The sequence below is a fragment of the Schistocerca serialis genome, chromosome 8 (assembly GCF_023864345.2).
Source record: "Schistocerca serialis cubense isolate TAMUIC-IGC-003099 chromosome 8, iqSchSeri2.2, whole genome shotgun sequence".
Lineage (NCBI taxonomy): Eukaryota > Metazoa > Arthropoda > Insecta > Orthoptera > Acrididae > Schistocerca > Schistocerca serialis.
Genome location: NC_064645.1, coordinates 629,567,958 through 629,590,532, shown reverse-complemented (window position 1 = coordinate 629,590,532; position 22,575 = coordinate 629,567,958). Strand labels below are relative to the sequence as shown.

At 38.0% G+C, this 22,575-nt stretch overlaps 1 protein-coding gene across 1 annotated transcript in view; it reads right to left on the bottom strand.

Moving 5' to 3' along the window:
* Window positions 1-3: 3 nt before the first annotated feature.
* LOC126416484 (cilia- and flagella-associated protein 70-like) overlaps window positions 4-22,575 on the bottom strand; it is a 282,811-nt gene continuing 260,239 nt past the window's right edge. Inside the window, exons 13-14 of the mRNA XM_050084221.1 lie at window positions 1,094-1,243; window positions 4-158 (exon numbers count right to left, since the gene is read on the bottom strand). Coding sequence (XP_049940178.1) covers window positions 102-158; window positions 1,094-1,243 — 207 coding nt within the window. The 3' untranslated portion in view covers window positions 4-101. The remainder of the gene's footprint in view (window positions 159-1,093; window positions 1,244-22,575) is intronic.

The window sequence follows — 22,575 nt, the reverse complement described above, 5'->3', positions numbered from 1 at the left end:
CAAACTACATGATTCCTGCTAGTATTACACCACTTTAAGCTTGATATAGTGTTGAGTTTTCTGTTGTTTGCTGTGTCACATATCACATTGTTGTCCTTTTTTTAAATGGGATCCATATGATGACGTGTTTCTTCTTTATCATCAGTAATATTTTGATTCTGTGAAAATATCATTTTTCAGTATAACATATAAATCTTAATTCTGCATAGCTATATAAAATTCATGTCAATATATAAGAAAGTAGTCAAATTTAAATGTATTTCATATGAAGAGAAAAAAAATTCTTTGCATCAGTATCTGTCAAAATTATGAAAATGCACACAATAAATAAGCCAGCTTTGACACACAATGTAACCCAATAACAACAAATTCTCCATTGTATATAAAATATCATCGTCACATGGATCACATTATTCTGGATAACGAAGATGGATTATGAAAATGGACAAAGCCCAAAGCTAGTCAGCCGGTAAATAAACAGCAACTTTGGTGTTAAACATTAAAAAATGTCTTTTTTTCAATAATTGAGAGCTGCAAGACATGACATAATAATAATGTCCATCCTAGAATGTTGCTCAAGTGAGTGGAATCCATACAAAATTGGACTAATAGGGTTTACTGAACATATGCACAGAAGGACAGCATGAATGGGCACAAGTTTCTTTGACTCATGGGAGAGTGTTATAGAGATGCAGAAGAAACTGAACTGGCAGACTCTTGAAGATCATGTAAATTATCCCTACAAAGCCTGTTTACATAATTTCAATAACTGGCTTTAAATGATGACTAGGAATATACTAGACTTCCCCCTCCCTTTACATATTACTCCTGTAGGGATTATGAGTGCAAGATTATATTAAGTACAGCACAAATGGAGGCATTTCAATAGTTATTATTCCCACATTCCATACATGAATGGAATGGGGCAAACTGTGGTAACTTGTAAAGTGGGATGTATATTGTGTCATGCTCTTCACAATGGTTTTCAGAGTATAAATGTAGATTCCTTCTTTTTAGTAGCACTGCATTTGTTTATACTTGCAAGCATGAATGAGAAATATTAGTTGTAATTTTTGTCTGTGCAATGTAATACCTTTAATAATTGCCTGTAGCACTGACTGTACTCCTCTTCTCTGTCTAAGTGAAGATTGACAAGGCAAAGGTATGCCCAGATATTGGGACACTGTGGATCTAGCATATTAGCCTCAGTAAATGCTTTCTCTGCTTCTTCCACATCACCTGCCTAGTAGAAGGAAAGATTTACTTACATGATCATGATAATTATGATTTCATACAGAGTACAGTACTACTTTGGAGTAATTCACTGGGTTTCTGTACCATATTCAAGTGGCAGAAGAAAGCAATTAGATGTAAATTAGGTCTAGCACAAATACAAAGCTGCAAAAATCACATTGAAGTACATAAGGTAATGACATTGCCTAGGAGGTATACCTACATTTGTTTAATATATGGTAAAGAATTTTAACTTAAGATACAAAGTGCATGTCAGTAATACTAGAAATAATAGTAATGTAGATCTTTCATACTCAGGGCTGACATTGACACATAAGAGCCATAAGTAGCTAAGTTTGAAATTCATAAATTCATAAAGACAGTGAGGAATCGAATTCTTAACAGCTTTAAGTACGTCATGGAAGTGCAGTTCATATTCACACATTAGTCCCATGCCTATCGCAATGTACAAAATGTGCATGATATAGGACATTGTCATGTAAATACAGAATATATGTTAAACACAATATATAGGTTACATAAGAGAAAATAAACACACAAAAATGTCTTGCCTTTTATTATATAATTTAAGAACAGATTCAAATTGGGGAACAGGTTTTATCAGCTAATCAAATGTTCAAAGTCTTAAAAACACACACAAATGAAAGGTATTATGATTGTCACCTTCCTACCTTCCTCGTTATTATAATGATAATAATGTCAATGACTAGTGTAGGTTTGCCTTCATGCACTTACACTCATCAACAGTGTGGAAAATATTTTTTGTAAGTTATTCTTTTTTTGACACTTTTTTTAAATGTACTTTTGTTCCATGTTATGGTGGAGCAAATAAAGAAAATGGCAACATGTTTGCTTCCTTAAAAGTTGGTTTGGTTATAGTATGTGGAACTAGACAATTAATGATTTTTAAGATTTTTAATTTTCTTTACTTATTTTTTACATTAAGAATTTTTTTCTGATATTAACACTTCCGTCTTCTCCTCTGAAAGGGTTGCCACATTAAATACAAAATGTACCAAACTATGGTATGCTGTTTTTGCTGTATTAATGTTGCAGGATTGGCTAGGAATTCTGATAACATAGAAAAGGCTGTTTAATTTCTTTAGCAGTTTTTCTCTATTTTTTTCCCATTGCAGTTAGTTATCAGTCCATACACCTAAGAATTTAGTGGTGACACTTGCTTGATTTTACTGTCTTCTATTTCTACAGTCACTATGTGGGTCAAGTATTGTCTGGATGTATAGAATAAAATGTGTACTGTTTTGCTAATATCCAACAGCAACCCATACTTAAAGTCAAAATATTAGCCTGCTAATAGCATCTCTAAACTCAGTTCTCATTTACTGAGCTGAGCATGATTATTGCATTATAAGAAGATCAAGACAATGTTATTTGTCATTAACTCTTAATTGGAGAGGAAAAATACCATAAAATATCCCAAATTTTTCTTTTCATATTGGTGATCATAAATTTCAGACAACATTATTAGATCCCTTGTTACTTAACTTTGGAAAATTTCTAGTTTCTTTCAGCTACAAAATCCCTCTCTTGGAACAATAAGCAGTGGGCCATATTTGTCTCAAAAAGCAATCATCATATAAAAATTCAACGAGAGCCAAAAACCTTTCTGTTTGGCAGTCAAAAAAAAAAAAAAAGTGAGAGAAACAGAGTTGCATCTGGAATTTTATCCTACATGCATTAATTAAATGTTCCTGGCTGAAACAGAAACAGTTTACCCACATTTGGCACAGCTTTTGTGACAGAATAATGGGTGAGGTAATCAATGATCAACTCCAATTCAATGGAATGGTGCTGCTGTGGGTGGGATTGGTACCAGATGCCTGGAGGTAAATGCAGCTTGTGTTTCCATCATTGGGATTCCTTACTGCGGCTCACACAGTGTCTAAAGGATTAGTAGAGCTGCTGGCCATACATCCATACATTAATCCTTGTTCCATAGATCATGAATACAACACGTCATAACGATGTGGAACATGTCACTTTAACATAAGTTTTCTTTACACAAAATATTTTTTTTTTAATACTACTTCATATCTATGAATTCATCTATTGAGTAGAAGGAGTTGGTCATTCAGAAATTCTTTTAATTTGCTTTTAAATGTTGGTTGGCTATCTGTCAGACTTTTAATACTATTTGGAAAATGACCAAAGATTTTTGTGCCAGCATAATTCACCTCTATCTGTGCCAAAGTGAGATTTAATCCAGAATAGTGAATATCATCCTTTCTTCTAGTGTTGTAGGTATGCACGTCGCTGTTATTTTTTATTTTATGTGGGTTATTAATGACAAATTGCATAGGTGAATATATGTATTGCGAAGGTACTGTGAATACCTGTTCCTTAAATAAATGTCTGCAAGGTTATCTTGGGTGGGCTCCAGCTATTATTCTGATTACACGCTTTTGTGCAATGAATATGTTCTCTCTTAATGATGAATTGCCTCAAAATATGGTACCAGATGAAAGCACTGAATGAAAATAGGTATAGTAGGCTGATTTACTGATATGTTTATCACCAAAATTTACAATAACCCTAATAGCATAAGTAGCTGAACCTAATCGCTTCAGCAGATCATCGATGTGTTTCTTCCAATTCAATTTCTCATCAGTGCACACACCCAGAAATGTTGAGTATTCTACCCTAGCAACAGACTTCTGTACATAGTCTATGTTTATCAATGGTGTTGTGTCATTTACTGTACAGAATTGGATATACTGTGTTTTCTCAAAATTTAGTGAGAGAGCATTTGCAGAGAACCACTTAATAATTTTCTGAAAGACATTATATCCAATTTACTCAGTTGATTCTTGCTTCTTGGGTGTGCTTACTATTCTTGTATCATCAGCAAAAAGAACTAACTTTGTATCTTCATGAATATAGAGTGGCAAGTCGTTAATATGTATTAAGAACAATAAGGGACCCAAGACTGAACCCTGTGGGACACCATTCTTGATAATTCCCCAGTTAGAGCACTCTGCTGGTTTTTGTAGACTATCTGTACTGTTAATTTCAACTTTCTGCATTCTTCCAGTAAAGTATGAATTAAACCATTTTTGCACTGCCCCACTCATACCACAATATTTAAGCTTATCTAGAAGAATTTCATGATTCACGCAATCAAAAGCCTTTGAGAGATCACAAAATATCCCAATGGATGATGTTTGGTTATTCATTGCATTTACTATGTGATCAGTGAAAGCGTATATAGCATTTTCTGTTGAAAAGCCTTTCTGAAAACCAAATTGACATTTTGTTAGTACTTCATATTTACAAATATGTGATGCTACTCTTGAATACATTACTTTTTCAAGAATTTTGGAGAAATCTGTCAGAAGTGAGATTGGGTTGTAGTTGTCAGCATCAGATCTAGCCCCTTTTTTATGCAATGGTTGAACTATAGCATATTTCAGTCTATCTGGAAAAATTCCCTGTTTCAGTGAGCTACTACATATGTGGCTGAGAATCCTACTTATTTGTTGGGAACAAGCTTTTAGTACTCTGTTGGAAATGCCATCAATTCCATGTGAGCTTTTACTTTTGAGTGAATTTATTATTTTTCTAATTTCAGTAGGAGAGGTGGATTGAATTTCAATTTTATCAAATTGTGGAGATACTGCCTCTTCCACATACTGCCCTGCATTTTCTAATAAATAGCTGGAACCTATTTTCTCTGCAACACTTAAAAAATGATTATTAAAAATGCTTTCTACTTCTGACTTCTTGTTAACAAACTTTCCATTGTGTTTGATAGAAATACAGTCTTCCTGTGCTCTCAGTTGGCCTGTTTCCCTTTTCACAATATTCCAAATTGTTTTAACTTTATTATCAGATGTGCTAATCTCAGACATAATGCACATACTTCTGGACTTTTTAATAACTTTTCTTAATACAGTGCAATAATGTTTCATTGTTTTGGGATGATTACTCCTCCTAGCTATAAGATACATTTCCCTTTTCTGTTTACAAGATATTTTTATCCCTTTAGTAAGCCATGGCTTTTTACATGGTTTCTTACAATTATATTTCAATATTTTCTTAGGGCCACTCTTTTCCAATATACGCCCAAAGGTATCATGAAATAGGTTAAATTTTAAATTAGCATCATGTTCCCTGTACACCTCATCCCAGTCTAAGCTTGCAAGCTTTCCCTAAAATTTTGAAGAGTTAAATCGTTAATGGAATGCACTATTTTTGAGGACTGTTTTCCATTACTGTATGGAGCTACATGATATACTGTAACTAGCTGTGCATCATGATCAGACAGACCATTCTTAACAGGAAAAGTTTTTATTTGATTGAATTTATCTTGGTCTATGAAAACGTTATCTATCAGTGTGCTGCATTCCTGTACCAGCCGAGTAGGAAAATCAATAACTGATCTCAAATTGAAAGAACCAAGTAATACTTCAATGTCAAGCTTTCTGTCTGACCCTTTCAGAATATCTACATCGAAATCCCCACAAACAATAATTTGCTTTTCTTTGTCTGACAGGTGGCAGAACAAAGAATCAAAGTTTTTCAAAAATAGTTGAAAATTTCCCAATGGGGACCTATATACAGCTACAATTATAAAAATGGCTTTATTTAGTTTAAGCTCACATGCACATGTTTCTATGTGTTGCCCTATACAAAATTTTTTAGTTTCCAAATTTTTCACACTATGACTGATTTTAACATGGCAACTCCTCCTCTTTCCATAGTGTCTCTCCTTACATGTGCTGAAAGCTTATATCCACCTATATATACCACTTCCATATCTGTGACTATATGATGATAACTATATCTGATCCTGTCTAGAGGCTTCATGAATCCCAGGTGAGCAGATGTTGATGTGCTGTAGAAAAACTTCAGGATAGCTGGTCATAGAAGAACTGGAATTGCAAGCACCATTTCTCATGTACAATGTTCCCTTTTATTAATTTTAATTGTTGTTTGGTCAGTTCCTCTTTCTTCAAGGCTTCTATGGTTTTCAGCAGTGCTGTATCTCCTCTCTGTCCAGCAGCAATGCCATTTAATGCAGCAATGACAAGTTTTACCCATACTGCTGTGTTCTGCCTGAGGATTCCTTGAAAGGCAGTCAATGTGCTTGCATTTGTGTTTAGTTTTGTAAATCACTGTGATGTCATATCTCTGAAGTCTCAGTGCCCATCATGCCACTCAGGCTCCAACTCTGGGTAGCTGTATGAGTATAACTACAGAGCAGCAAATTGAGTGTTCAACATTTTGTGTTTTTTCCTCGTAGTATATTTATTAAATTTTGTGCATGTTTCCCTGTTTAAGAGGTTTAATATCACATTTTTGTAAGTATAAATTCATTCAGTCTCTAGCACAATGGTTGCTCACTGAACAGCCAGCTATATAGCTCATTAACATTTCAGCATCCACTGGTGACACATCAGGAGGATAGCTAATTGCATTTCTAAACTGTCTGCTTTACTTGTTCACCTCTTCAGTTAGTCTTGCTAGGATGGCTAGAATGTGTGCGTGCTGTGAGCAGATGCAGGAGGAGCTGGCCACAGTTCACAAACAGCTGAATGTGCTTTTGGCTATGGTCAGTCACCTTCAGGCTGCTGCCTCAGGGTGTAACAGTGGCAGAGAATCTGGTGCATCATATGGAACATCTCAGGTTTCACTTGTTTTGCCCAGGGGCTCTGCTTCTGAGGCACCTCCTAGTGCACTGAATGTGATGGATCCACCCTCACAGCAGGGTAAGTGGCGCGTGGTAATGCATTCGCATCACTCAAGGTGGAGGGCCAATGGCCAATCATGTACAGGGGGGAGGGGGGGGGGGGGGGTTACTAGTTATTGGGAGCCCCAAACTTTGGCATGTTACAGACTCCCTTAGACAGATAGTGTTCAGAGCTGTAAATGAAGCCAATGTTCACACAGTATGTCTACTGGGGGAGGGCTCATCTGAGATGTTGAAGTGGCCTTGCCTGTGGCTATCGAGGGAGCAGGGTGCAGTCATCTGCATGTTGTGGGTCACGTTGGCACCAAAAACACCTGTCACATGGGCTCTGAGACTTCATTTTGCATAGGCGGTTGTCAGAGGTGATGAAGACTGCTGGTCTTGTGCACAAGCTGCAAGCACAACTCACAATTTACAGCATCATTCACAGAGTTGAGGAGGGTCTTTTCATTTGGAGTTGAGTGGAGGGTTTCAACCAAAGGCTTTGTTGACTCTGTGATGGTCTTGGCAGCAGATTTTTAGGCCTGCATTATCATGTGGGGATTTGTAGGACTCCCCTTGATAGATCAGGTGTGCACTACACAAAGGAAGCAACTACGTGGGTAGTAGAGTACTTGTGGAGTGCACATGAGGGTTTTTTTAGGCTAGGCAGTAGTTTGAGGTGCTCTGATGAAAACTTACCATTCGATACACAGCAAGGGAAGTCAGTGTTCAGAATAAAAAAACTTCAACCATCAAAATTTTATCAGTAAGCTGTCAAAATATTCATAATAAAGTTCCTGAATTTATTGCCCTCCAGGAAAGTTCTTGCATTCAAATTATTCTTCAGACTCAGAGCTGGCTAAAACCTGAAGTGTAAAGCTCTGAGATATTTAGGGAATTGTGGAACATATATCAGAAAGACAGATTAGAGGCCATAGGAGTGGAAGTGTTCATTGTATTTTACAAAAATATTGTCTCTACTGAGGTTGAAGCTGAGTGTGACCGTGAAGTCATCTGGTTGCTTATAACAGGTGTAGGTGAAACCAAGTTCATCGTTGGATGTTTTTACCAGCCACCTGATTCCACTGTGACAGTTATATAGTCATTCAAAGTAGGTGTACGGTCAGTAGCGCATAAATACTAGTTAGAGGCAACTTTAGCCTGGGGTGTCTATGTGTTCATTGTGGAAGGGGTGCTACAGGCAGAAAGTTATGCAAAATACTTTTGCACACTTTTTTTGAAAATTATCTTGTGCAGCTAGCTCGGCATTCCACAAGCAATGGAAATAGCTTAGACCTTATAGTTACAAATAGGCCTGACCTTATTGACAATGTCAGTATAGAAACAGGGGTTAGTGATAATGATGTCATTATAGCAATTATGATTATGAAAATTAATAAATCAGTCAAGAAGGCTAGGAGAGTGTTTCTGCTAGATAGAGCAGATAAGCAGATTGTAAGTCGTGATCTGGAGAGTTATGTGTCCAGTTAGTGGATAAAGGATAGAAAAGACTCACCATGGTTTAATAACAAAATTAGGCAGTTGCTGAGAAAGCAGTGGTTGTTGCACTCTCAGTTCAAAAGGGAATCAACAAATGATGACAAGTGAAGGTTAATAGAGAATCATGCATCTGTGGAAAGATTTGTGCGTGAAGTGTACAACAACTACCACCATCACACCTTAGTGAAAGACCTGGCAGAGAACCCAAGAAAATTCTGGTCTTACATAAAATCTCTAAGCGGGTCCAAGGCTTCCATTCGTCATTTGCTGACCAGTCTGATGCAGCAGTTGAAGATAGCAAAACGTAAGCTTAAGTTTTAAATTTCATGTTGAAGAAATAGTTCGCATAGGAGAATTGTACAAGCATACCATTGTTTGACAATTAAACAGCTCCTATATGGACAACATAGTAATAAGCATTCCTTGCATAGAGAAACAACTGAAAGATATGAAGGCAAATAAATTACCAGGTCCGGTTGGAATCCAAGTTAGATTCTACAGCATTGGCCCCTTACCTAGCTTGGATTTATCATGAATCTCTCGTACAGCACAAAGTCCCAAGCAACTGGAAAAAAAGTGCAGGTGACTCCAGTATATAAGAAGGGTAAATGAACATACCCGCAAAACTACAGATCAATATCCCTGATTTCTGTTTGCTGCAAAATCCTTGGACATATTCTCAGTTCGAATATAATAAACTTTCTTGAGACTGAGTAGCTTATGTCCACAAATCAGCATGGTTTTAGAAATCATTGCCCATGTGAAACTAAGCTTGCCCTTTTCTCACATGATGTACTGCAAACAATGGATGAAGGGCAACAGGCAGATAGCATATTTGTAGATTTTCAGAAGGCATTTCACACAGTGTGCTAGTGCAGGCTGTTAACAAAGGTACGAGCATATGGAATAAGTTCACAGATATGTGAGTGGCTCAAAGACTTTTTAAATAATAGAACTCAGTATGTTGTCCTCAATGATGAGTGTTCATCAGAGACAAGGGTATCACCAGGAGTGCCCCAGGGAAGTGTGATAAGACTGCTGTTGTTCTCTATATACATAAATGATTTGGCAAACAGGGTGGGCAACAATCTGCAGTTGTGTGCTGATGATGCTGTGGTCTACAGTAAGGTGTCAAAGTTGAGTGACTGATGGAAGACACAAGACGACATAGACAAAATGTCCATTTGGTGTAATAAATGACAGCTAGCTCTAACCATGGACAAATGTAAGTTAATGTGGAAAAGTAGGAAGATCAGGCCTGTAATGTTCAGATACAGTATTATTAGTGTCCTGCTTGACACAGTCAAGTCATTTAAATATCTGGCCATAACACTGAAAAGTGATATGAGGTGGAACAAGCTTGTGAGAACTGTGGTAGGGAAAGCGAATGGTCGACTTTGAATTATTGAGAGAACTTTAAGAAAGAATGGTTCACCTGTAAGGGAGACCACATATAGGGTGCTGGTGCAACCTGTTCTTGAGTACTGCTTGAGTGTTTGGGATATGTACCAAGTTGGTTTGAAGAAAGAGAATGAAGCAATTCAGAAGCGGGCTGCTAGATTTGTTCCTGGTAGGTTCTAACAACATATAAGTGTTATGGAGATGCTTCGGGAGTTCAAATGGGAATCCCTGGAGAGAAGGCAATTTTTATTTATTTTTTTTTATTTTTATTTTATTTTTTTTATTTTATTTTTTTTAATTTTTATTTTTTTTTGAGAAAATCTACAGAGAAAATTTAAAGAACTGGAATTTGAAGCTGACTGCTGAACGATTCTACTGCTGCCAACATACATTGTACATAGACAGTCATTTCTCCCTCACTCTATTTGCGAGGGAATAGAAAAGGAAAAGACAACTAGTGGTACAGGGTACCATCTGCCACACACCATGTGGTGGCTTGTGGAGAGTTTATGTAGATATAGACCTAACAAACCCTTCAGGCTTGTAAGATAGTGTAGTGGAAGGTGATCTGTCACACCAGAGAATTGTTTGCCAAATAAAGATGGCTGGAACTTGCTGTTGGTCCAAATAACCACAAGTCGCTCTTTTCCAGATGTAGAGTAGTTCATCTCAGTCTTGGAGAGCACTCTGGAAACATAGGTCAGCACCATTTCAGCACCTTCCTGAATTGGTGCTAGAATTGCACCTATCCCATAATCACTTCAATGTGAAGTTCTATCTCCACATTCTCATTATACTATGCTAGGACTGGAGAACATACTAGTGCCTTCTTAAGGACAAGGAAAGATCTTCTTGTACCTTGTTCCTCAAAAATTCAGCATTGTCTTGCAGTAGTTCTTGCAAGAGATGGGGTTTGGTACAGAAATACTTTATGAATCACTGGTAGTATGAGCACATTCTGAGAAAACTTCTCACATCATGAATGTGCCAAGAAGTTGGAAAATCTCTGACTGATCTTACTATCTCTGGATTGTGACAGACTCCTTTGCTATTCATTAGGTGCCACAAGCTTTTTTTTTCCTTCCTTGTGTGATGAGGAGACACTTTTTCAGATTCAGGTCGAGGCCTGTATCTGAACACACTTCAACATGGTTTTTAGACAGCTTAGAAGGTTTTCAAACATTGTCAAAAATTGATGATGTCGTCCAGATAACAAAGACACATTGTCCTTTTAAAGTTTTGAAGCAAGTCATTCGTCATACCTTTGAAGGTTGCTGGAGCACTGCATAGTCCAAACAGTACAACTTTGAACTCGTAGAGGCTGTCATGAGCTATGGAGGCATTTTTTCCATCACCTCATCGACCTTGATTTGCCAGTAGCCCTGGTGCATGTCTTAAGTTGAAAAAAACTATGCTTCTTTCAAGCAGCCTGGCATACATCAATGTGTGGCAGACTTATTTTTCTTAATTTTGTTCAGTCATGTACAGTTGTTCTTTACAAGGATCACAGGAGAGGACCAACAACTGTCTGAATGTTCAATGAAGTCATCTTGCAACATCTTCTCCACTTCCTCTCAGTTATCTGTCATTCAGCAGGTGACAAGCTATATGAGTACTGGCTAATTGGTCGATGATCCCCAGTGCTGCTATGGAGTCTGGAGCTAATGAAGGAACTGTCAGTTTATGTTGATGATGTATTGTTAGCCACACCCACCGCGAAAAGCATTGTAACTAGTTGGAACAAGTATTGTGTTGGTGGAGACATTTGATGAATCTGTCAAGAAATTAGAGGGAACAGAATAGGCATGATCATTTGAAGCATTTAAAACACAATTTGGGCTTGCAAAAACACCCAAAAATGAAGGTATATTATAAAATACACAAAGTGGTATTCTTTCGTTGGAAAAAGAGAAATCAGGAAGACTGGAAGTAGTGATTTCTGAGTCAACATGTTGATGCTCTGAATAACCTGATTCACAAAAGCTATGGTCATTATTCTGGTCAAAAGTGTATAGCTTAATTACAAGAGACACTGATTTTTAAGATCATGTGAACGTGGGTGCAGAAGTGGATCAATGCATGTGACCAGGTCAAAAAGTATAAGCTGCTTCTATACCAATTCAGCGCTTTTGTCAAAGCATTCAAGTGGAAGAACCAGGCAATTAATCACTGTGAATCTGTTTGGTCCATTGGCTGTGCCAAGAGGGAGCTGCTCAAGCCCAAGCCAACTGCTAATAATCCAGGGGACTTGGTGTTGGTAAAGACGAAAGAGAGGTCAAAGAAAGTGCCACAAGAAATCAAAGAGTTCTACTAGTGTATCATGGACCATTTCTTGTGCAGTGTTCACCACATACCAATCTTTATCACCTGGTCTACCCAAAATCTAGAAGAGTTTTTCGGCTAAGGAATGTTCTTCTTTTTCTTTTGCCTTTGTCCTGCTTCGACACAGTGTCGGCATTGTTGTTAATGAATTTAGCATGGTCAGTTTAAGGGGTGACTGGATGTCCTTCCTGTTGTCATCACATAACCCTCCATGGATGGAATATGTGTACCTAGCTGTCTGAATGTAGTGTTATTCATGTTAAAGTGAAAGAAATTTTTCAAAATACAAATCATGTAACTGAGGTGGGACCTGGGTACCAGCCCAATATTCACCTAGTGGGTTGTTGGAAGTAATTTAAGAACTACATCCATGCTGGGCAGCACACTGACCATTGTTGTTAATCTGATAGGTTGATTCGATCCAGGGCCAGCTCACCTCCTGGTCCTGGCAGCTGCACTGTAACGTGTACAATTACCTGGGTGGGTGGCGTAAGGAATTTTCTGGACCTAAAAAGGTACATTCAGTAAGTATTGTATTGTTAAGTGTAGGGGATTTCCTGTGCTTTTGAAATGAACAGAGTTAAGATAAAATAGAAACTAGTCATTATTCTGGCTAAAACAGGATCTGGGAGTTATGGTCAAAGATAGTGGCACCTGAATAATGTTTGAATGGTTTAAGCTAAAAAGATTTAATGAGGTCTAAGTATGTAGGAAATATGAATGGAAATGAAGTATCAGTTTGAAATGTACAGCGTGTATAAGGGAAAGGTTTAGTTTTAAGGAGACAAATGCCTTGTGACAATGACAGTTGAATAATCTGTAAATGTTGTGCAGTAAGCTAAGAAAACAGACTGAGTAGCATATAGCTCTAGAGTAATATTAAGGTGAGAAATCATAATATTTCATGCTGTTGGTAAATTCTGGACTGAGATGCATCAAACACCAGAGTAGGGTTAGATTTTTGAAAGTGCATAAGACTAGGATTATTGCTGTGAAATAAAAACTGGGGTGCTGTATGTGCCAGAAAATATGGAGAATAAGTTGTGTACGTACTCAGATATCTAATGATCTAACCAAGAAAGTGTGATAGTCAAATAAAACTTTGTGCATCTGATGTAATGAATGTACACAAACCAAACTGGGGGAACACTGGACCTCAACAATGTATTGAGATTTTATCAGATTTGTTTGCTGTTCAGATATCGATGTGCTAACGTCTCCCATAGTGTTGTTTTAGAGTAATGCATAATCAGATTTCATACGTCGGGGCACTGTTTACTGACAACTGCACTGCAGCTAAGGGCCAGTATGTTTAAGAGGATGAGGGTGTGCAGTTGGAATTCAAAAGTGCAGGCACCAACAGGTAGGTTTACATTGCAACTGAGTAACACAACCCTGTTAGGCCTCCCCTCCCTGGTACAGTCAGTTTGTTCAATAGTGCCTTGTTGGTTAGGATTTGGGCAGTTATTTTCTTTTGATGTAAGCCAATGTGTTTTGTTGTAATTAACACCAAAAAGACTAGATTCAATTAACTTCAAACATGCGAGGAAGTAATGGAGATAGTCCAGGTTGAAGCACCTGGACAGATTGGCCATAAATGACGAAGATGTCGATGAGATTTCCTGGCATCTTAGCAATACTGTCATACATAGAGAATTTCCATTTGTGGCAGCCTCACCTCCCTAGATGGTTGTCTTGCTTAGTATTCCTGACTTTGCCTGTGAGATGAGTGGCCGGGACCTGTTTACAGTGACAGAGAATGGCTACGGCATTTGGGGAGTAATCTCATCCAGGGTAAGGTGACAGGCTTTGTTCAATTTGTTGATTATAACTCTCTGCAATTGACACATGAATAGGACTGCTGTAATGGCTGGTATCTTGAGGCATAATAATCACTCAACACTCATATTTTTTCTCAACAGTAGCATACAGTATGTCCACAGTTGAAACATACAGGTATGTTGTCATTCACCCTCCAAATGTCTGCTCTTTAATGGGGGAGGAGATGGTTGTACTTCAATTGGTCAGGTGCAGGACTGTTTTTTGATGGCTGTGGCATGAATCCAAGTTGGCCAACTCCATATTTCATGGTGTATATCAGTGGTGGCAGGTACTGAAGACCACTAAAGCTCTTTTTCAACATTCTCATGATGCACTGATGAAAAGTTGTGGCTGCTCTTTCTTGTGCACTCAGTCCAACATTTATGACTACCATACGATTGCTTGAGGTGCTGGCACGACTTGATAAAGTGAAGGGGGTCAACAGAAGTGAGTGCTCACCTACAAGATCTATATGTTCAGTTAAATTCAAAGGCAAAAGCAGTAAGATAAATAATTTATGTAGTAGACAGTCCTTTCTAGCTATATGTATGGAATTATGAGTTACTATCATTTGATGTATTCAAAAAAACAACAGGTAAAGTGATCATTCCAATTGTAACTGAAGTGAGAGTTAGCACTTTTTCTGCCGACCCCTTAAGTTGCCATGTTGATGTTACATCCTGTTCCAGAACAGCTTGGTATATGTCTTCTGTGACCCCTTTCATCAAGTGTGACATTTTGTCAGTTTCTGTTATAGTGCCTTCTGTCCACAAACCAACACAGTTTTAGGAAGCATTGGTCATGTGAAATTCAGTTTTCCCTTTTCTCACATGATATCTTGTGAACCATGGATGAAGCACAGCAGTCAGATCCATATTCCTAGACTTCTGGAAAGTGTTCAACATGGTGCCCCACTGCAGACTGTTATCAAAGGTACATGAGTGGCTCAAAGACTTGTTTAGTACTAGAACCCAGTGGGTTGTCCTGGACAGCAAGCATTCACCAGAGACAGATGTATCATCAGGAATGCACCAGGGAAGTGTGACATGACCCCTCTTGTTCTCTACATGTATAAATGATCTGACGGACAGGGTGAGCAGCAATCAGCAGCTGTTTGCTGATGACACTGTATTGTACACAAAGGTGTCATCATTGAAAGACTGTAGGAGGTTGCAAGATGACTTAGACAAAATTTCTAGTTAGTATGAAAACAATTCTATAATATTAGAATACAACATGAGCAGGAATGCACCAGGGAAGTGTGACATGACCACTCTTGTTCTCTACATGCATAAATGATCTGACGGACAGGGTGAGCAGCAATCAGCAGCTGTTTGTTGATGACACTGTATTGTACACAAAGGTGTCATCATTGAATGACTGAAGTAGGATGTAAGATGACTTAGACAAAATATCTAGTTAGTATGAAAACAATCCTATAATATTAGAATACAACATGAGCAGTGTGCTGCTTGACACAGTCATGTCAATTAAAAATCTAGTCATAACACTGCAAAGGGATATGAAATAGAATGAGCATGTGAGGTTGGTAGTTGGGAAGGTGAACGGTCAACTTAAGTTTATTTGGGAAGTGTGATTCATCTGTAAAGGAGATTGTGTGTGGAACACTAGTGGGACTGATTCTTGAGTGCAGCTTAATATGTGAGATCCCAACCAGGTCAGATTAAAGGAAGATATTGAAGCCATTCAGAGGTAGGCTGCCAGATGTCTTTTCATGACATTATCAATTTCATTCAACTGATTCTGTGTGTCCATTTCCATCTCTTACATAACTGTAATATTAACAGTAGACCTTAATTTTTTTGTCTCCAGGAATTTTATTCCCTTTACAAATATCCCCATAGTTCTAGAATCATCCCCATAGTTATCATTAATGTTTGATATGTTTGCAAATTGAATAACATGGATGATAGGGTACAGCTCTGCTTCACTCTCTTCTCAACTACTGTCTTCCTTTTATGTTTTATGGCAGCAGCCTTGTTTCTGTACAAAATGTAGATAATACGTGAGACCTAAGTTTCTCCCAATATATACAATGTTCAAATAATGTATGGGAATGCATATAGGTGACATCATCAGCAACTGTTGATATTTTGACAGTAGCAGGCCCTGTCATTCTCAAGGCAGAACTGCAGCAAGTAAGTGATGTGAAGGGAATTTAAAACCTTGTTTTAAACACACCCTCACTTGGCAAAGGGTGAATATTTTCCACCCAAGGGTAATATAACAACAGCTGAAAGGGCTGCTTTACATTCACTTGGAGTTGATCCAGATATTGTTATTTCACCCACAGATGGGGGCAACTCTACAGTTGCTTCGGACAAGCAAGATTATGCTCAAAAGATGCAGTGTTTTCAGCATATCGCAGTATCAGTGCTGGTCCCACAAATAGTGTTGGGAGAAAGATTTAACAACCTTGTGAAGAAAAGTTGCTTGTCACAGGAGACTATCAAGAGTTTTAATTCTTATTGTTCAGTTCCCTGTAGGTTGTATGGTCTCCCAAAGGTCCACAAGGAAGGGGTTCATCTCATGTTGATTGTGAGTAACACTGGTACTCCGACATATTATGCAGGAAAACAACTTGCTATTCTGCTAGTAGGTCCATGTGAGCATCACATTAAGAACCTGGTAGAGTTCTTATATCACTTAGAGGGAATGCATTTGAATGAGTCTGATGTTCTAGCAATTTTAATGTGGTCTCTCTCTTCACTCATGTTCCTCTGTCTGATTCATTGCAGTTGACTGAGGTTAGGCTTGGTGTTGAATTAATAAACCATTTTTGACGTGTGTTGACTTTCACTTACTTTTTATTCAATGACCAGAAGCATAAGTAGACAGGTGGAGTTGTGATGGGAAGCCCATTGTCACGTATTATTGTCAATTTGTTTATGGAAGACTTTGAGGAACATGCCTTGGAGTCATCAGCTTAGAAACCTGCATGTTATTTTCATTTTTTTTCAGATATGTAGACAATACTTTTGTTGTTTGGCCCCATGGCAGTGAGAATTTGAACATCTTTTTAGAACATGTGAATTCAATCCACCCAAATACTTGTTTCACAGACCGATGACCTCACTGTTTGGTCTCTTCCCCCAAAACAACCACAACCCAACTTGTTTCACAACGGGTGTGGAAAAGGATGATGTATAAAATGTGTGGCAGGAACTACAAATTGGCTAATGCAAGGCTGTTGAAGCATGTATAACTAGGAGTAATATAGATACCACGTATAATAAGATTAAAGAGACCTTCCGAGAAAAGCAAAGTGACTGAATGAATATCAAGAGCTTAGAGGACAAGCCAGCACTAAGCAAAGAAGGGAAAGTTGTAAAGTGGAAGGAATATGTAGAGGGACTCTGCAAGGGAAACGAACTTGAAGACAATGTTATAGAAATGGAAGAGGAAATAGATAAAGATGAGATGGGGAATATGTTACAGCAAGAAGAATTTTATGGAGCACTGAAAGTCAAAAGAAGACCTCTGGAACAGATGACATTCTGTCTGAATCATTATAATCCCCAGAGAGTCAGTCATGACAAAATTATTCACCTGATGTGCAAGATATAGGAGAAAGCATATACCCTCAGTCTTCAAGAAGAATGTAATCATCCCAACTCCAAAGAAAGCAAGTGCTGACAAGTGTGAATTTTACCAAATTGTCAGTTTCATTTGTAATACATGCAAAATACTGACAGGAATTATTTACAGAAGAATGGAAAAACTGGTAGAAGGTGGCCTCAGGGATGATCAGTTTGGGTTCCAGAGAAATGGAGAAACATGTGAGGCAATACTGACAGGTGAACAGAATGTATTGTGTCTTGAAAACAGATTATAAGATGAGCATCAACAAAAAAGTAAAACAAAGGCAATGGAATATGGAAATTAGTTGAATTAATTCAGGTAATGCTAAGTGAATTAGATTAGGAAATGGGACACTAAAAGTAACAGATGAGTGTTCTTATTTGCATGGCAAAATAACTGTTGGTGGCCAAAGTAAAGAGAATATAAAATGCAGACTGGCTATAACAAGAAAAGAATTTCTTAAAAAGGAACATTTGTTAACATTAAATAGCAATTTAAGTATTAGGAAGTCTTTTGTGAAGGTATTTGCCTGCAGTACAGCCTTGTATGGAAGGTAAAAGTGTAAAATGAGCTGTTCAATCAAGAAGAGAATAGAAGCTTTTAAAATGTTGTGCTACAGAAGAATGCTGAAGATTAGATGGGTAGATAGCATAACTAATGAGGGGGTACTGAATAGAATTGAAGAGAAAAGAAATTTATAACACAACTTGCCTAAAAAAAAAAAAAAAAAAAAAAAAAAAAAAAAAAAAAAAAAAAAAAAAAAAAAAATGTAGTCAACAGGTTCACAGGTTCTAGTGGATGTAGGTTGCAGTAGTTGTTTGGAGATGGAGAATCTGGTACAGAACAAACTAGTGTGGAGAGCTGCATCAAGCAGGATTTCAGACTGAAGACCACAACGACAACAACAACTATAATCACCTCTGTTCTCCTCTATTATTTCCTGCTTTTATTTGTTTTTCACTTCAGTATTATCTCTTGAGCTAAACTCTACAAATTGTACTTCTGGAATTTCATGATAATTAGTCTGTGTATTAATACTACTGTATTTTTTCCTGCACCTCCTACCTCTTATGAGTCAGGATTGGAATAATTTTCTTTCATCTAATGCCTACACATCTTATTCTGCTATTTGTATGCTTGCACTCTTAGTTTATCTCCTAAAAAGCTGCTTAAGGAACCTAGATACTAAATAATTATATTTTTAATTTTTCGCTGTCAACAAAACTTCAGTTGCTCCTTTTCACAAGCTCCTGAGCACATTACGGTATATTGATAACAGGTGCATGCATGAAACTGAGGAAGACAGGACTACAAAAAGTTGAAGATGTCCTGAGCACATGATCATTTTTTGTCTCAATTTCAATTCTGTGTATTCTTAGAGATTTTATTTGCGTCTAAGTAAAAAGTTCTGAATGAAATTATATACCAGTAGCCTATAAAACAAATGAAATGGAAATATTTCTGACAATGCTGCTGGGCATCAGAAATAACATTAAAATCAAGGCAAGGTGTCGTAAGAGAAATAAAGTAAAATGCAATAGTGCCATGCAAGTGTCAATTTCCCTATTATACAGCATGAAGAAAAATTGGCACACTTGGATTTTGCAGTGTGATTCCTCACATACTAGCAATACAAAAAAGTATCTCACAAAATTTCGTCCTGCACATATTTCCAGCAATAAAGTGACATTGAAGATTGGCTGTCTGGCAACACAGTAATCACATATATGGTAACTACCTCTGTCAGGATGCAGTAGTAGTGCTGTGCAGCTGGTGCAATGGATAGCGTGTTTTGCAAAGGTGCATAACAAAAACGTGGTCAGACAAGTTAGAAATACAGCTGAAACAAATGAACTGTCATAGGACAGAATAACTACAAAAACAATATCAATTTCGAGATGCTAAAGGTGGCTGCACAGTTAAATAACTCAACATCTACTGTTCATTTATACTACATGCAGTTTGTCCACTCAAACACCAGATGTAACACAATAGCAACCACTGACATTAATAATTTCCATATTAATGACTGCATGACATTTGCAAAAGAATACATTGTCCTTAGATGCTCAACGTGAGCCCCTTGCATGTCCAAACATTGTGCAATGTGCTGGTTTATACAGCTCTAGACTCTGCAACATGACTGCATACACAGATACAAGAGCAGCATGAAAATGCACTATCAGTCCTTCCACATGTGTTGACAGAGTAGAATACACATGCGCCTAAAGCATCCCCACAGGAAGGAATCCAGGGTATTTCAGTCAGGTGATTGCAGAGGCCATACTGCTGGACCTCAACCTCCAAGCCATTTTTTCTGGAAATGATCTGTCTAAATACCGTCTCACATTAATTTCAAAGAATGGGGGTGCACCATATGTTGGAACCATAACCTCTGTGAACATAAAGTGGAACATCTTCCAGTGTGTCAGGCAGATAGTTTGAGAGGAATTCATGGTATTCTTCTGCAGTAGTCAACTGGTCAGGCAACAAGCAGGGATCTACACTCCTGTCTTGTAATATTCTGGACCAGATGTTGATGCCAAAGTAAACTTGATATCCACAGTCGCAGGTGAAGTGCAGGTTAATGCCACACCAATGGTTGGCACTGCACATATTGAAGACAGCCTCACAAGTGAACACTGCTTCACCTGTCCATATTACTGTGTTTATTAAGTTGTCATAGGCTTCCTGTTGTTGTAACTATTCACAGAATTGCATCCGCAGATGGCAGTTTCCAGGATGCAGGAGTTGCGTTAAAGAATAATGATAGGGGTGCAGCCCGTACTTCAGCATGTCAATGACTGTGCATTGTGAGACATGCAGCTACATTGCTATGCTATGTGTACTTTACTGGGGTTCTTGGTGTATGACCTCCAGAATAGCTTCCTCAGTAGCTGGAGTATGGTGCGTCTGTGGATGACCTCTGTCATGCGATGGTGGAGGGAGAGGACTTGTGCCCCGAAAATGAAGCTCCAGATGACAAAACATATTTTTATCTGACTCACATCAACCAAAATATCTAGCAGCATATTCATGAGCACTGACACCAGCCTGGTTATCAGATGCACTAAGGACCAGAAGCATATCCACATATTCATTGTTTGTATATGTCATATGTCTGCCACACTGCATTGGATTAACAGAAGAAGAAAATATGTGTACAAATATACATGGAGTCTGTCAGGAGCACCTTACCCCACCACTATCAACTGGTCCTTGTTTGGTGAACAGCACATACAGTATAAACACATCATTAATCACAGCTGGCTGTTCCACCTAACACGTGTCACCTCTCTTATAGCTATTCTTCTGCATGATTCATCATGACACTGCTACCTGTGAAATGTTTGTTTTCGAATTACACTGTTTCCTTAATGGTAATGAACGTCATGTTTCCACATTTCCCTCAATTATAATAATAACAATGATAGTAATGCATGGAGTTACTTACTAAACAGCATGTGCTTATACACTCAATGTTGAAGGGCATAATTAGTGGTTTCATGGTGATAATACATACAAATGATAACTGAGCTTTGAAATGTAATGGACCTGAATATGAGAAGAATAATAGTAGGTATTAATCAGTGGGATCTTGGGGAGGCTACACAGAAAATAGGGTTGGAATCTAGTAGATGCAATGGTGCAAAGCAATTCATTTTGTAGAAGACCCACGTTAATCACTGTATGATGATTAAGATGCCAGATACTGTACCATACAGACCACATTTAGCAAATAAAAGCAAATATTCCCAGACCCAGAACTAAACCCTCAACCTCCTGCATGCTAACATAAAAATGCTATCCACTGCTCCAACTGCACAGCACTACTCCTACATGCTGACTGAAGAAGTTACTGTACATGTGATTACAGTGTTACCAGATTGCCAGTCTTTAACATCCATTTACTGCCAGAAATATGCACAGAATGGAATTCTAAGAGACATTTTACGTTATTAGTATGTGAGGAACCATGCTGCAAAGCCCGAGTGCACAAATTTTACTTCATTCTGTTTATCAGCAAAAATTTTGCATAGAATATGAGGGTCACTCCTAAAGAAATGCACACTATATATTTTTTAAATCCATCTTTTATTCTACATGTTTGAAAGTTTTGCAGTGTGTAGATACATCCTTTAGGAACAATATTTTCATTTCTTCACATAATTTTCATTTCTCTCAACTGCCTTATGCCATCTTCGAACCAGTGCCTGTATACCCGCACGGTAAAATTCTGGAACAAGCTGTTGGAGCCACTGTTTAGCACCATACACAAGGGAGTTATCATCTTCAATCCTTGTTCCGCAAAGAGAGTCTTTCAGTTTCCCAAAGAGATGATAGTCACATGGAGCCAGGTCAGGACTGTAAGGCAGATGTTTCAGTGTTGTCCATCCGAGTTTTGTGATCACTTCCAAAGTTTTTTGACTGACATGCAGCCGTGCATTGTCATGCAACAGCAAAACACCCTGCTTTTGCCAATGTGGTCGAACACGACTCAGTCGAGCTTGAAGTTTCTTCAGTGTTGTCACATATGCATCAGAATTTATGGTGGTTCCACTTGGCATGATGTCCACAAGCAAGAGTCCTTAAGAACTGAAAAACACCATAGCCATAACTTTTCCAGCAGAAGGTGTGGTTTTGAATTTTTTTTCTTGGCTGAATTTGCATGATGCCACTCCATTGATTGCCTCTTCATCTCTGGTGAAAAATGATGGAGCCATGTTTCATAACCTGTCACAATTCTTCCAAGAAATTCATCTCCACCATTCTCGTACTGTTCCAAAAGTTCACTGCATACTGTTTTTCTTGTTTCTTTGTGAGCCACTGTCAACATCCTGGGAACCCACCTGACACAAACCTTTTGTAGCGCCAACACTTTCAGTATTCTGCAAACACTTTCTTCCCCTATTCCAATGAAGCGCGACCATTCGTTCACTGTGATGCATCTGTCAGCAGTCACCACTTCATTAACTCTCTGC